The 13,899-nt window shown below is 49.6% G+C and overlaps 1 protein-coding gene across 3 annotated transcripts in view; it reads left to right on the forward strand.

Moving 5' to 3' along the window:
- The window catches only part of MTMR14 (myotubularin related protein 14), an 88,186-nt gene that overhangs the window by 49,291 nt on the left and 24,996 nt on the right, over nt 1–13,899 (forward strand). For all 3 annotated transcript variants that reach the window (XM_083601096.1, XM_083601097.1, XM_083601098.1), the window contains exons 15-17: nt 390–439; nt 4,630–4,768; nt 11,557–11,733. In XM_083601096.1, the coding sequence (XP_083457222.1) occupies nt 390–439; nt 4,630–4,768; nt 11,557–11,733 (366 nt within the window). The remainder of the gene's footprint in view (nt 1–389; nt 440–4,629; nt 4,769–11,556; nt 11,734–13,899) is intronic.

Below are 13,899 nucleotides of genomic sequence, written 5' to 3' on the forward strand. Positions count from 1 at the left end.
GACTTCTGGGCAGAGCCCAGTCAGGACAAACTTCTATTGTTTACCGGCCCAACTATGAGGCAGGGTGAGGCCGCCACCTCAGGCGGCAGAGGCCCCCAACGCCACGCTGGCAGTGGAGAAACAGCACCAGCGCCAGTTTCCAGTGAGCTCTCACAAGACCTTGTCAAAATCTCTCAAGTTCTTGTGGAGATCGCTTTCCCCTTGTATTTGTATTTTTTAAAGCCAATTACTTCCAAAAATTGCTTTCTTCTGTGGCAGGGCTAAATTCCCTCCTGGTCAGTAGCTGTTTAACCAGTCAAGACCTGGAGGAATACTGTTTCCAAGTCCGTTTTCCATTGGTGGTTCAGTGGCATCTGATGACTGTCATGTTTTGTCTCTCCCCTCCCTAGACGGAAGAGCCTGCCACCCGGATTTACTTTGGAAGAGATCTGTATGCTGAGTGAGTGTCTCTTGCCGCCTCCTAACCAGTCCCCCCTCTAGCCTCAACTGGGTCTGCTTTGTGATGGCGAGTGGGACAGCAAGGTTTTGCTCACTAGGGGAATTTGGGGAAAGCCTCTGAGAGCCATAGCTCATTGCAGTTTCACAGGAAGGTGGCCAGGTCACTGGATTCAGATTCCAGAAAAGACGGGTGTCTCTACAACTGTAACGGAAATCTACTCCAGCTGCTGATTGAAAATGAGGATAACGAATGGGGCCTGCAACAAAATGTTGCAGTGTAGAGCATTCCCCACTTCCGGGGTATCTCCCCCTTCTCCCTGCCCCTCACCAGTTTTCTATTTCCTCGCAAACAGTCAACCAGCCCCCCCTGAGCACGCTCAGTCATCACTGGGCTGCTTGGAGTTCCTTCCCATTTCAAGTTTCCCCCTCCATAAAGATTTTTGTACAGTACTAATGCAATGCCGTCCTGTTAGCAAAAAGACTTCTGTTAGTGCAATGGAACTTTCCCTCTTTCCCTGCATGCCCCCTTCCCTCCCCAAATGTGCTCCCGAGGGACCCCCAGAACATTTTTCTTTTTTGGGGGTGGGGGCACATGGGGAGAAATTTGATTCCACAAACGGTGCACATGGGATGACTTTGCTGGATACAACCATGCTTGTTACATAAGGGCCTATGGGATAAATCCTTAAAACCGCCGAGGGACAAGTGTGTGTTCTGAGATAACCAGACAGCTGTAATTGGTGTGCATGTGCTGCCGCAGAATGTGGCAATAATTCGATTTCCTGAGAACTTATCACCCTGATCAAAGCACACAGACACAAAGTGCCCGGTCCTCTTAGATTTGAAGACCCAAGTGTATGTGTGCAGTGGCTGCTGAAATTTCAGGATCCAGAGAGGGGGCAGAGTCAGGCCCCATCTACCCTAGGTGTTTAAAGTATCACTTTATAGACAGTCATGGCTTTCCCCAAAGAACCCTGGGAGCTGTAAGGAGAGCCCTCTTTCCCCTCACTGAAATACAGCTAACCTCAGAAGAGGGATTGATTGTTAAAGCACTGTGGGAATTACAGCTCCTAAAAACTCTTTTGACCCTCAGCAAAGTACAGTTCACAGGATTTTTAAAGAAAAGCCACGACTGTTTCAAGCGGTCTGGTACTGTGCAGATGCGGCATAAGATTTCCAGTGATGGTGGCGGGAACTGACTTTCCTGCACAAGTCCTCTTTCCCCTTGACACTCCCAGCAGCAGTTTTTAAAGTTACGCAAAATCAAAGCAGTCATGCAGGTGTGCTTAATGCGCCTAATCCACTGGGCTGGAGCATTTTCTGGTCAGAGAACTTGGCACTAAATTCTGAGTATATACATGCCCCTGGTTATAACTCTTAAGGGGGAAAAAAATCTCACATCACAGGTGAGAAGCGTAAGATGCTGTTCCCTCCCATTTTGCAGGTGGGGAGCTGTGCTTGGAAAGGTGGGGTGTTGCCCCAGGGAACCCCAGCAAGCTTGTCGCTGGGCTGAGATCTGAAAGCAGGTCTGAGTCCGCAATGCTCTCACATGGGGCTTTGCTGATGGTGGGCAAAGGCCTGCTTGCTTTTGATTGTAAAAGACTGCCTGTTTATCTTTAAAAAGAAAAGCTCCGGTGCACCAAGAGGATATAGCAAGCTGTGACTCCTGCCTCACTATTAGCCCATTTATGACTTGTAACCCACACAGTGGGTAGGAGAGGAGAGTGGGCAAATGGGGTCTGCGTCTTCTTAGCCCAGAGTAGTGAACCTGTGGTCCTTCAGATGTCGGATGTTGTAAACAAAAATTGCCCTTTTCCCTTATGGGGTATCCAAGAGCCCATATAGAATCCTTACATAGGTTCCCTATTGGTAGGAGAAAATAGCAGAGGCCAACCAGAGAATATTGAGAAGCAAAGCAGCTAGTAAGCTTGATCTTTATTGATCTATTGCAACAGGGTGCTCCCCTCACCTGCAGGAGAGGAGGAGGACCCAGAAAAATGGCGTGCAAGGCCTTATAAAGACTTTTGAAATTGCCACCCTGTAGATCAAGACCACCCTCAGAAACATCATACATACATCACAGAAGGGGTGTAACCTAAGACCACCCCTCAGATACATCACAGAAAAGGCGGTCTAAAACAGAAATTTGAATATTGTTTTTCTCCTGTTGTTGTTTATCTCCTGTCTGGCAGGTTACTTGATTGGATTGCTTGGGGAGCCTGGCCATTCTTTTGTAGTGATAAATACTTAGTTCCTGGGCCAGGTCACAGGCTCACACCCTATTCAAACACAGACATACCCTTAAGACAGGATTTGTGAAGGAGGGAAGCTTTTCCACTTTGACCATGCAGAGAAAACATTTGCTCTGTTTAGGAATAAAAATGGCTTCAGGTCGGTCTTCCTGTGCTGATCTATGTACATGCGGTTATGAACATTGCCATATATCTAAGATCTCAAAATTCCTATCACACGGACTACAACTCCCATCAGCCCCCTCTTTGGAGAGAGGCTGTGGTTCAGTGGCAGAGCACACGTTTGACCCCTGGCAGGCACCAGGCAGCTCCCTGTGTTCCCAATTCCTGGCTTTGCTGCCCTGGGGCTGCTACGCATTTGGGAGTTTGGCAGCATCCGGCATGGCCGCAGCTTCCCCACCTTTTCCTTGCCCCTCCTGAGCTCTTAAACAAACAGGTGCTGCCTCTGAACGAGAGCCTGGCAACTCAGCCTTGGGACAGATCACTGAACTGTCATCTTTGCTAATAATTAAAACCAAAAACAAAACCAGCCGCCCCTCTTAAGTTCTGCCATGCTTTTCTCAGCTGCAGCTTGAAAACGGTTTTCTGTTTCTGAGAAGTGCAGAATTGGAGCTACATATATGCTGTGGCAAGAAGAGCCAAGTTCCGTGGTCGGTGTAAATAAGCAACTGAATAAACAGCTCACGCTCTTCTCATTATGGAAATGTCTGCTGATACCTTTTGCACCCATCTCTGGTTATGATGTGGGACGCCCAGATCCCATTTCTGACCACATGGAACCACATTACAGTGGTACCTCGGGTTACAGACACTTCAGGTTACAGACTCCGCCAACCCAGAAATAGTACCTCAGGTTAAAAACTTTGCTTCGGGATGAGAACAGAAATTGCGCAGCGGCAGTGGGAGGCCCCATTAGCTAAAGTGGTACCTCAGGTTAAGAACAGTTTCATGTTAAGAACAGACTTCCAGAACGAATTAAGTTCTTAACCTGAGGTACCACTGTATAACATTGCCTCACCTTCCCCCACCCTTAAAAAAAAAAATACGTCAGTTTTGGAATCTCATCAGGCAGTGAAGCTTGTTTTCTTAACTTAAAAAACAAAACAAAAACCTTTTGCACCCGGTAATCTTATGCTTCTTCAGCATAACTGCAGAATGTACATGCAATCTCATGTGATACCTGTTTGCATAGAGTTCATAAACAAGCTCCTGTTCTTTTTGCAAGACTACAGTTAGACTTGTATGGACTGTACTGAAAAACGGAATCCAAAATATGCCTCCGAACCTCCTGCCTATCACATAGGAGCTATTTATTATGAGTAAGCAAACAGATGTTTCTCCTTCTGATTAAAGCTGTTAATAATAATTAATTTTATTTATACCCCACCCTCCCTGGCCAGAGCCAGGCTCAGGGCAGCTAACAACAGTGAAATTACAGTAAAAACATAATTGGGGGGGGGGGGACAATTTAAAATACAGGTTAAAATGCAATTTAAAATGCAGCCTCATCAAAACCATAAGGGGAGGGAAACATAAGGGTCAGACTGAGTCCGAACCGAAGGCCAGGCAGAACAGCTCTGTCTTGCAGGCCCTTCAGAAAGATGTCAAGTCCCGCAGGGTCCTAGTCTCTTGTGACAGAGCATTCCACCAATTTGGGGCCAGTACCGAAAAGGCCCTGGTCCTAGTTACGACCAATCTAACCACCTTGTGACCTGGGACCTCCAAAATGTTGTCATTTGTGGACCTTAAGGTCCTCCGCGGGGCATACCAGGAGAGGTGGTCCCGCAGGTATGTGGGTCCTAGGCCGCAAATATTAAAACGAACTGTTGTGCGAGTTCATGTGTGGTGGGGATCTCCGTGTGAGGTTTGTTTGTGAGGATGCTGGGTTTGCTACTTTATAGAAGAAAGGTAGTCCGACGTTGCTTTCTTTGTGTTCCAGAGCAGAGGGACCGGGGCAGCCCTACTAGTCTCAGCAGCGACTTCTCTCTCGTGATGGAGAACTCACCTGGGGCTGCAGGGAGCTTCACCTACGAAGCAGTGGAGCTGATGCCAGCAGGGTCCCAAACACAGGCTGCTTGGTAAGACCGTGTGTGCGTGTATGCATGCACATTCAACAACGGGGCAGGTGTATGTGGGGCGGCGGGTGCATGGCTTTAGTAAACGTGTGCCACAAAAGCAGTCCGTTACAACAGCTTAGACAGGGCCTAAGGTAGCAGCAGCTACATCCAGGCCTCTCACCCTTCCCAATTTTTGAAGTAGTGACCCCGATGGTACCTTGAGCCAACCTCACCCTCGGTGTGTTGCTGGTCTGGCTGTGATTCCAACACACACCACACTACATCCAGGTGCAAAATTAGGCATGCATATAAACCCAATATTATTGCAGAGGCCCTGGGGAACCCCTTCATTTGGCAGAGGGCACCTTTCAAGTCAGAAATGGCCTGTCTAGTACCCCATGCACACACAGTGCATTCCTCTCACCTCACTGGTTCCTCTCCCAGTACTGAATTAGAAAGCCTCTGGGACATTATACAGTGGTACCTCGGGTTAAGTACTTAATTGGTTCCGGAAGTCCGTTCTTAACCTGAAGCGGACTTTCCCATTGAAAGTACAGTGGTACCTCGGGTTACATATGCTTCAGGTTACATACGCTTCAGGTTACAGACTCCGCTTACCCAGAAATAGTACCTCGGGTTAAGAACTTTGCTTCAGGATGAGAACAGAAATCGGGCTCTGGCGGCGCGGCAGCAGCAGGAGGCCCCATTAGCTAAAGTGGTGCTTCAGGTTAAGAACAGTTTCAAGTTAAGTACAGACCTCGGAACGAATTAAGTACTTAACCCGAGGTACCACTGTAATGGAAAGTGGATTGATCCGTTCCAGACGATGAAAAACACCCCCTAAAACAGCAATTTAACACGAATTTTACTTACAGATAGGTAGCCGTGTTGGTCTGCCATAGTCAAAACAAATTTTTTTTTGGCAGATTCCCACCACCCATTCCCACCACCCTTCTGAGTAATACCCCTCCCCACCTTCTCACTATATAGAAGGATCTGGCAACTTCTGTTTCAGTGTATCTGAAGAAGTGTGCATGCACACGAAAGCTCATACCAAGAACTAACTTAGTTGGTCTTTAAGGTGCTACTGGAAGGAAAAATTTTTTTTTGTTTTGACGAATTTTACTGTTTCATGAGACCATTGATCCATAAATTGAAGGCAATAATCAATGTACTGTACTATAAAATATCTGACCAAACTGCGGGAGGCAGTGGAAGACAGGAGTGCCTGGCGTGCTCTGGTCCATGGGGTCACGAAGAGTCGGACACGACTAAACGACTAAACAACAACAACACTATAAAATAAATAAGACAGTATTTTAGATGAAAAAAAGTAACATTTATTTCTTTTCTTACATGCACTAATTGTTTGGATGGGGGCTCAGGGTCCTCTTCCACAATCACAATCGGCTTGGCTCCTGGCGTTCGCAGAGGCCTCAGAGAGCTCCCGCGGCTGGAGCCCAGTCGCGGAGCCTCTGCAGGCCCCGCGGGTATCGGGGCTTGGTTCCCGGCATTCGCGGAGGCCTCAGAGAGCTCCGTAGGCCCTGCGGATGTCCGGGTTTGCCTCCAGGCAGCGGCAAGGCCTCCGAGGGCTCAGGCAACTTACTTCCAGGTTACAATGGTTCGTAACCCGAAAAAATGTAAGTTGAAGCGTTCGTAACCCGAGGTACCACTGTGCAGTCATAGAGTTGGAAGGCTCCCGCAGGGGTCATCCATTCCAACTGCCTGCGATGCAAGAATCTCAGCGAAAGCATCCATGACAGACAGCAGCCCTCTTGCTTATAACTGGGAATGTTCTTCAGCCTGGGCACGAGGGGCCCTTCCAAGCCAAGGGGCGGGAGGCAGGCAGGCAGGCAGGAGGGACCCAATGGATATAGGGTTCTACCTCCCGTTCCCCATCTTGACTGCACAAAATCCACCTCCTAGGACTAAAGTTGGCCGCCCTACATTCCGGAATGCCACTCTGTGATCTGCTGGTAGTAGGGCTTGCGAAGGCTCCTTTCTGGGAAACTGGAGAGCCGCTGCCTGTCACCGTAGACGGCGCTGAGCTTGATGGTCCAGATGATTAACCAGATGGACTAGATGATTAGGAATAAGGCAGCTTCCTCTGTAGAAAAGGCTCTCAAATCCAGGGGGGGAGCCAGCCCACCAAGCATGACATACAACTTGGCCCTAGGATAGGCGGGCGGCAAGATCCTTGACAGTGAAGGTCGTTCCACCGGGGCGGGGTGGGGGAGCTTGTTCTCCCCTCCCCTCCGTTGGCCTGGACCTTGAAGTCTATGCGGGAGAGGAGCTAGCGGGAGAAGAGGAGAAGCTCTCCCACATGACGGGAGGGAAGGGAGCCAAAGGCTGGGGAATTCGGAGCCTTGCCCGCGGGCCTGCCCTGCTCAGTTTAATTTTTCTTTCTCCTCCCCAAGCACGTGTGCTAATGATATTTTACAGTGCAATTATTCTGAGCTAAATCTGGGCTGTGCTGAGAGGCAGCTGGAAATCCTCCGGGCAACAGTGAACCCTCAGCTTGCTGTTGCATGCCTGGCTTCTTGAAGTGCAGGGGAGAGAGAGAGAGAGAGAGAGAGAGAGAGAGAGAGAGAGAGATCGAGAGAGAGATCTGTTCAGAGCATGGGCAGCCCTCGAAATGGTGGCCCTGCCAACTCTGCTCAGCACCCCGGTCAAATTGCAGGCGGCACACAGTAGCTGACAGTGAAAAGCTTGCAGGGAAAGAAGGGCTGGCAGATGATTCCGCAGGAGCTGCAAGCTGTCCTGGGTTGCCTAAGTATTGTGCAGGGCTGTCTGGAATTCTGAGCTGAAAGGCAGATTCTGTAGCCAGAGGACTTCTTTGTGTGCGCACACCGCCTCTGTATTTCTCAGTTTACAGCATGTGCAAGGATAATCCCGGTCCCGTGAGGGCTGTTGTATGTGTTGGAAGGGAAACTTGGAGGAGGGTCGGGGGGAACCAGCTGGGGAACCCTCCCAAGAGAGGAAGGCTCAGAGCCAGGGGATTGGTGGTGGGACAATGACGAGTGGCCAGAGGGAGAAGAGGGAGCAGATTTGGGAGGAGGAGACGTCGGAAGCTGAAGAGGCAACAGGGTTTAGTGAGCAGGAGGAAGCTGGGACAGAGAGCAGTCCTGATTCAGAAGCTGGAGAGGAGGGAGGCCAGGAGAGAGAGGAGGCCGGCTGCAGAAGAATACAGGGAGTCTCCTCCTGCTGCTGCAACCAGCTCCCCCTCCCTCCTGGTCTCCCAGAACACACAGAGAAATGAAAAGAGCAGAGGAGAGATTGGTTGTGCACAGGCGCAGTCTCCGATTGTTTGGCAGAAACCCTGGAGAGGAGGAGACTTAGGCAGCCGTGGAACGGCAGGGACTTTGAGTCCTTGCAACTGCCTCATTGGGGCAAGACCTACAGGGAAGAGTTGCTGGGATCACTTGGCCTGCGCTGTTTTGGTTTCTTTGAATAAAGAGTTAACTTCATTGACATCGTGGGTTTTTATCACTGACCTACACCTGACTCCGGGACGCGGGTGGCACTGTGGGTTAAACCACATTGCCTTGGACTTGCCGAGCGGAAGGTCAGCAGTTCGAATCCCCACAATGGGGTGAGCTCCCGTTGCTCGGTCCCTGCTCCTGCTCACCTAGCAGTTCGAAAGCACGTCAAAGTGCAAGTAGATAAATAGGTACCACTCCGGCGGGAAGGTAAACGGCGTTTCTGTGTGCTGTTCTGATTCGCCAGAAGCGGTTTAGTCATGCTGGCCACATGACCCAAAAGCTGTACGCCGGCTCTCTCGGCCAATAAAGCGAGATGAGCGCTGCAACCCCAGAGTTGGTCACGACTGGACCTAATGGTCAGGGGTCCCTTTACCTTTACCTTTACACCTGACTCCAGCTGCTGACAAGGAGGAAGTTGGTACTCAGCCCAGGAATCGTAGAGTTGAAAGGGACCTTGGCTTATTCAGTCTCCTCTGACCCGAGACCCACCTTTAACCCAGATGTGCATTTGTGAAAAGGGCCGTGGCTCCTTGGGTCGCTGTCTCCAACATGGTTTCCCCTGGTGTGTTGGGACTATAAGTCCCATCATCCCTTGCAGCAGCATTGGCCACGCTGACTTGGAACTCAACATCATCTGGAGGGTGCCAGGTTGCAGAAGTTTGGCATAAGACATGGCCGTGTAGGCGGTTTGGCGCAAACCATGGTATGCTCTGTCTCCACAATCAGAGGCACCGGTCCTCCTGGATGTCAGTTGCTGGAAACCGCAGGATGCGGGGAGAGTGCCTTTGTGCTTGCATCCTGCCTGCAGGTTTCCTACAGGCTGGCCACTGCTGGAACAGGATGCTGGGCTAGATGGCCGGATCCTGCAGGGCTCTTCTTGCCTGCAAGGGAGAAAATCGAATCTCTTCCATGCAAGGAAACCCATTTTTAGCTGCCAGTTCTGGGCCTCTCTCTCTCTCCCCCCCCCCCCGCGTGCTCCCCACCCCCCTCACAAAAGCTGGGACGATTGTGGAAGCTGCGGGGAGCCCTGTCCTGTTTTTAAAAGCCTCTCTCTTTTTTTAATTGCCTCTCTTCTCTGCCTGCCTGCTTGAGTGCCTGTGGCTGTGTTATTAGGCACTTCATTAAGTCGCAGCCTTGTGCCCGCGCACAATGCAGCAATCACAAGGCAAGGGAGCGCATAAAGGCGCTCCAAAGCCTGGCCCCGCTGCCTTGCCACTCTGGAGAGTGAGTCGCCGAGGGTCTTGCGAGGAAATCCTGGGGTTTCAGGAGAGCCCTTATTAACGTGCGCAGCAAGGGGTAATAAGCCAGGCCTCTGATAATCGCTCAGCAGGCAGCGAGGGAAACAGAAAGCATTGGGGCAGCAGCAGGGAGAGGGAACGGCTGTGGAAGGTTCAGGTCTCCCAGCTGCTAAGGGCTGGCTTGCACCAAACCTCCCCTTGAACACGAGCAGCCCTATAGCTCTTCCAGGGCTATGTATGTCTGAAATTGAGAGGGGTGGCTTTTTTAAATTATTATTTGTGCAAATCTGGCCGTAGCTAAAGGCAGCCTGCAGGTGTTCCTGTGATCACAGCAGCTGGGGAGAAGGTGTCGCTGTGCAATGGCTGCAGCCCACCTTCCGGATTCACCTAAATTCTATCCTTAATCCTAGCAACGTCTACATTAGACATAGGAAACCCTTTGTGAATGCACCCTTTGGGGCAAAGAATTCCTGGCACCTCTCCGTGGCAGTGGGAAGATGGCTCCCAAGGCTGCATGGTAACACCTGGGAAAGCAGAATGAGATGGGAGAGAGAGCAAATTTGTCACAATTCTGCTCTTAAGCCTGTGTCTGTCGTCCCCCCCCCCCCAAATCTTTTTTCTCTGCTGAGAATCAGTTCTGCAAAGATTTGTATTTGCTGCATGCTCTTTAGCTTGCTTCCAAAATGTAGCCTGTCCTCAGAATTTCAGTACAGTGGTACCTCGGGTTACAGACACTTCAGGTTACAGACGCTTCAGGTTACAGACTCTGCTAACCCAGAAATAGTACCTCGGGTTAAGAACTTTGCTTCAGGGTGAGAAAAGAAATCGTGCGGTGGCCGCAGGAGGCCCCATTAGCTAAAGTGGTACCTCAGGCTAAGAACAGTTTCAGGTTAAGAACGGACCTCTGGAACGAATTAAGTTCTTAACCCGAGGTACCACTGTATTTTTGGAAGGGCTTGAATGATAGAAGGTGAGGGGACGATGAATATGAGGAGGGGGAAGAGGTTAAAGTCCTGAGGCTTTTAGGTCGTGCGGGTGATAAATGCCATGGAAATGTTCAGAGTTCAGAAATGGCACCTGTCACTCAGTGCAAGCTTATCCCAGTCAAGTTTGGGTCTATCTCGCCCTTCTCAGCACAGGATCCAAGCTTTGCTTCACAATAGCAGGTGCTTGGAAATCAAAAGAGTGAATCTCCATAGCAGCAGCAGCAGCAGCAAAGCCCCATTGTCTTGGGAACCTGAATTAAGAACTGCAGAATAGGCAGCTGCTGGAGATGTTTGGGGTCTGGCCCCCAGAGAGCTGCTGTAGTAGCAGCAGAGAGACTCAGAGCAGGGGAGGTGAGCTGGAAAGTTTCCTGGTTCAGACCTTGCCCCAACCATAAACTCGCTGTGCTGACTTTAGGCTTATCATTGTTCTCTTGGGCGTAGCCTTCCCATCTGCGAAATGGGAATAATAGCGACTTTACAGGCTGCAGAGCGCTATGTAAATGCCCTCTTCAGCAGTCTTTCACCTGACGGCTAAAAATCTTCTAATAAGGCTTTTAGGGTATGAATAGCTTTCAGCTCCTGTTCTGATTGTGATTTGCTGTGTTGCTGGAGGGTGATTGTCCCTTTGTATTCTGGGCTTTCTATATTTTTTTTACGACAGTGTAACTCCAAAAGTTCAGTAGATTAACCTATTGTTAGCTACCGTGAGCCATTTCTAACGGAGTGGTGGAATAGAAATGTGTATTGTATATATTTTTTATCTCTTTTTCTTGTTGTATAGATTATTTTTTTTTTTTAAAAAAAAGATCCACAATTATGGGAATGGGTGACCCCACCCCCCGGCTGCTGTTCTCTTTGGAAAGGATGCTGAGCTCCAGTTAATGGTCTGAGCATTTTGAGAGTCCAGTGGGGTACCTTATAAACCTTTGGCCTGACCTCCCAGGAAGCCTTTTTGGTGGAGAGGGAGTGGAGCAGTTAGGAGGCAAGGAGGAACCTGTCTTGAAGCGCCCTGGTCTTCCTCACTTGGCTTGGCACTCGCAGCCCACGTTGGTGCATTTCCTTATTTTTTCTGTACTACTATTTTTATTTTATTTTTTTTGCAGGAGGAAAAACTGTGCCTCCTCCCCACAGACAGTCCTGTGGGGTCGGCCGCAACCGTCCGAGGAACGGCTGCCCGTTCAGGGCGTGCTCGAAGCCAAGTCCTCCAGCTCCTCCTCTTCCAACCACTCGGAGAACTTCTCAAGGCTGGGCAGCAGTCCTCTGGAAGTGCCCAAAGGCAGGTGAGAGACGGAGTGAGGCTTGTATCACTTTGGAGACCGGGGGGAGAGAGGGGAGCAGGTTGCCAAGCAGCGCAAGGCAAGGGTGATGGTCTGTAGGAAAAGCGATGGCGGCAGCATTCAAGCAGCCGCACACGAAGGAAACCCTCCTTTCCCCCTTCTAGAAAAACCAGGCGTTAGGAAGGAATCGATCATGCAAATGTACACAAATTTCCTTCTCAGGCGGCTGTTTGGGAACTTTTCGCCAAGGAAAAAGCACCCGCTGCCCTTCCCCTTGCGGTAAAAATATAATTAAAGTGGCAATTTGCTGCTCTTTAGTTCCACCCAGATTCTGCCACCTGAGATGTCTGCTCCTGCTGCCTCAGTTCTGGGCCCGGTGCCGACTTAGCAGAATGAGGAGAGGAAGAAAAGCGCTGAGTTTGGGGGATGGCAGCCCTTTGAGGCTGGAGGGGGTCGAGAAACTTCACTGGGTTGTACTGGCTGCACAAGAAGCAGTACAATGGTACCTCGGGTTACAGACGCTTCAGGTTACAGACGCTTCAGGTTAAAGACTCCGCTAACCCAGAAATAGTACCTGGGGTTAAGAATTTTACCTCAGGATGAGAACAGAAATCGCGTGGAGGCAGCGGGAGTCCCCATTAGCTAAAGTGGTACCTCAGGTTAAGAACAGTTTCAGGTTAAGAACGGACCTCTGGAACAAATTAAGTTCTTAACGAGAGGTACCACTGTACTAGGTCAAGCCAGATATCCCTAAAAATTCCTGCGTAGCCCTTTTACGGCTTTAGGGATTTCCCACTGCCCACAGTTTTCAGTTGGTCCATGAGCTCTAGAATCTTTAATTCTGAAAGAAGAGAGTGGGTTCACATTTTTGGTGGTGCCAGAAATTCTGCTTCCAGGCTTCAGATCATGCATGTGGCCCAGCAAATCTAGGGACACCGAGCAAAGTGCCCTGTGTATGTCTGTTTGTAAAGTACTCAGAGGCACTCTGCTGCTGTCTCTGCACCTTGCTTTGGAAGGGGATGCTAGAGGACTGTGTTAAAACATAGGTATGGCTAGCAGGGGGCTGTGCCCATGAATGCTGGATTTGGGGGCTTGGGGAAGAAGGTGCCACGCCATCTGTGGGCAAGAGAAGTTGGGCCGCCTGAAGGAAGCTTTCGGTATCATGCAGGTATGGCTCGATGCAAAATTATTGAACAACTGCTCCAAATTCGACTCTGTAAATTGTGTCTCTCTTCTTCCTCTCCTGTGGTGTTGAACAAACCCGCCGTAAAGATTTGTTTTAAGTGCTTGAGCACGTTTGGGTGAGTAGGGGGTCTGGGAAGAAGGCAACAGTTGGTTAGTGCCACGTGAAATCGTTTCGGGACCAGGATCTGCAGTGTTTTAGGAACTACGTGGTCTCGCTGTTGCTCTGTTGAACTTGAAAAGATGTACAGGTTACCAGCCGCCTTATGCTGGAGATGTGGTCGGCGTTATGTCAGATTTAGTTGTATTTAGAGGAAATGCAAACGAAAAGATTGGGGGGGGGGCTAAATTGCAAAGGAAATCGATCAAATTGTCATTTATGAGTCAACGATGGGCGCCGTGATTTTTTCTTTTAAAGTACCATATTATTCGCTCTATAAGATGCACCAGACCACAAGACGCACCTAGTTTTTGGAGGAGGAAAACAAGAAAAAAAATATTCTGAATCTCAGAAGCCAGAACAGCAAGAGGGATCGCTGTGCAGTGAAAGCAGCAATCCCTCTTGCTGTTCTGGCTTCTGGGATAGGTGTACAGCCTGCATTCGCTCCATAAGACGCACACACATTTCCCCGTACTTTTTAGGAGGGAAAAAGTGAGTCTTATAGAGCAAAAAATACGGTACATACTTCCAACGAAAGAGGGTGAATTTGGTGGTGCATTCGTTAGCCTCGGCAAAATATTAATAGCAAAATATTGGGGGGAAACTGCAGATCCCGTCAGTGAATGGGGAAAAGCAATGTGCTTATTTTAAACATGTGAAAGACTCTCTCATGTGGCTTGAAGCCCTGGAGTGTTACTTCCAACCCTTAATCCAACCAGAGGCCTCTTGAGTCATTAACCAGGCAAGTCTTGAACTATCTGAAGTGCTTTTCTAAAAATGTCAGGGTATTGATTGCAATAAGAAACTAAAACTGGCTCGAATCAAAT

This window comes from Podarcis filfolensis (assembly GCF_964270895.1).
Source record: "Podarcis filfolensis genome assembly, chromosome: 2".
Classification (NCBI taxonomy): domain Eukaryota; kingdom Metazoa; phylum Chordata; class Lepidosauria; order Squamata; family Lacertidae; genus Podarcis; species Podarcis filfolensis.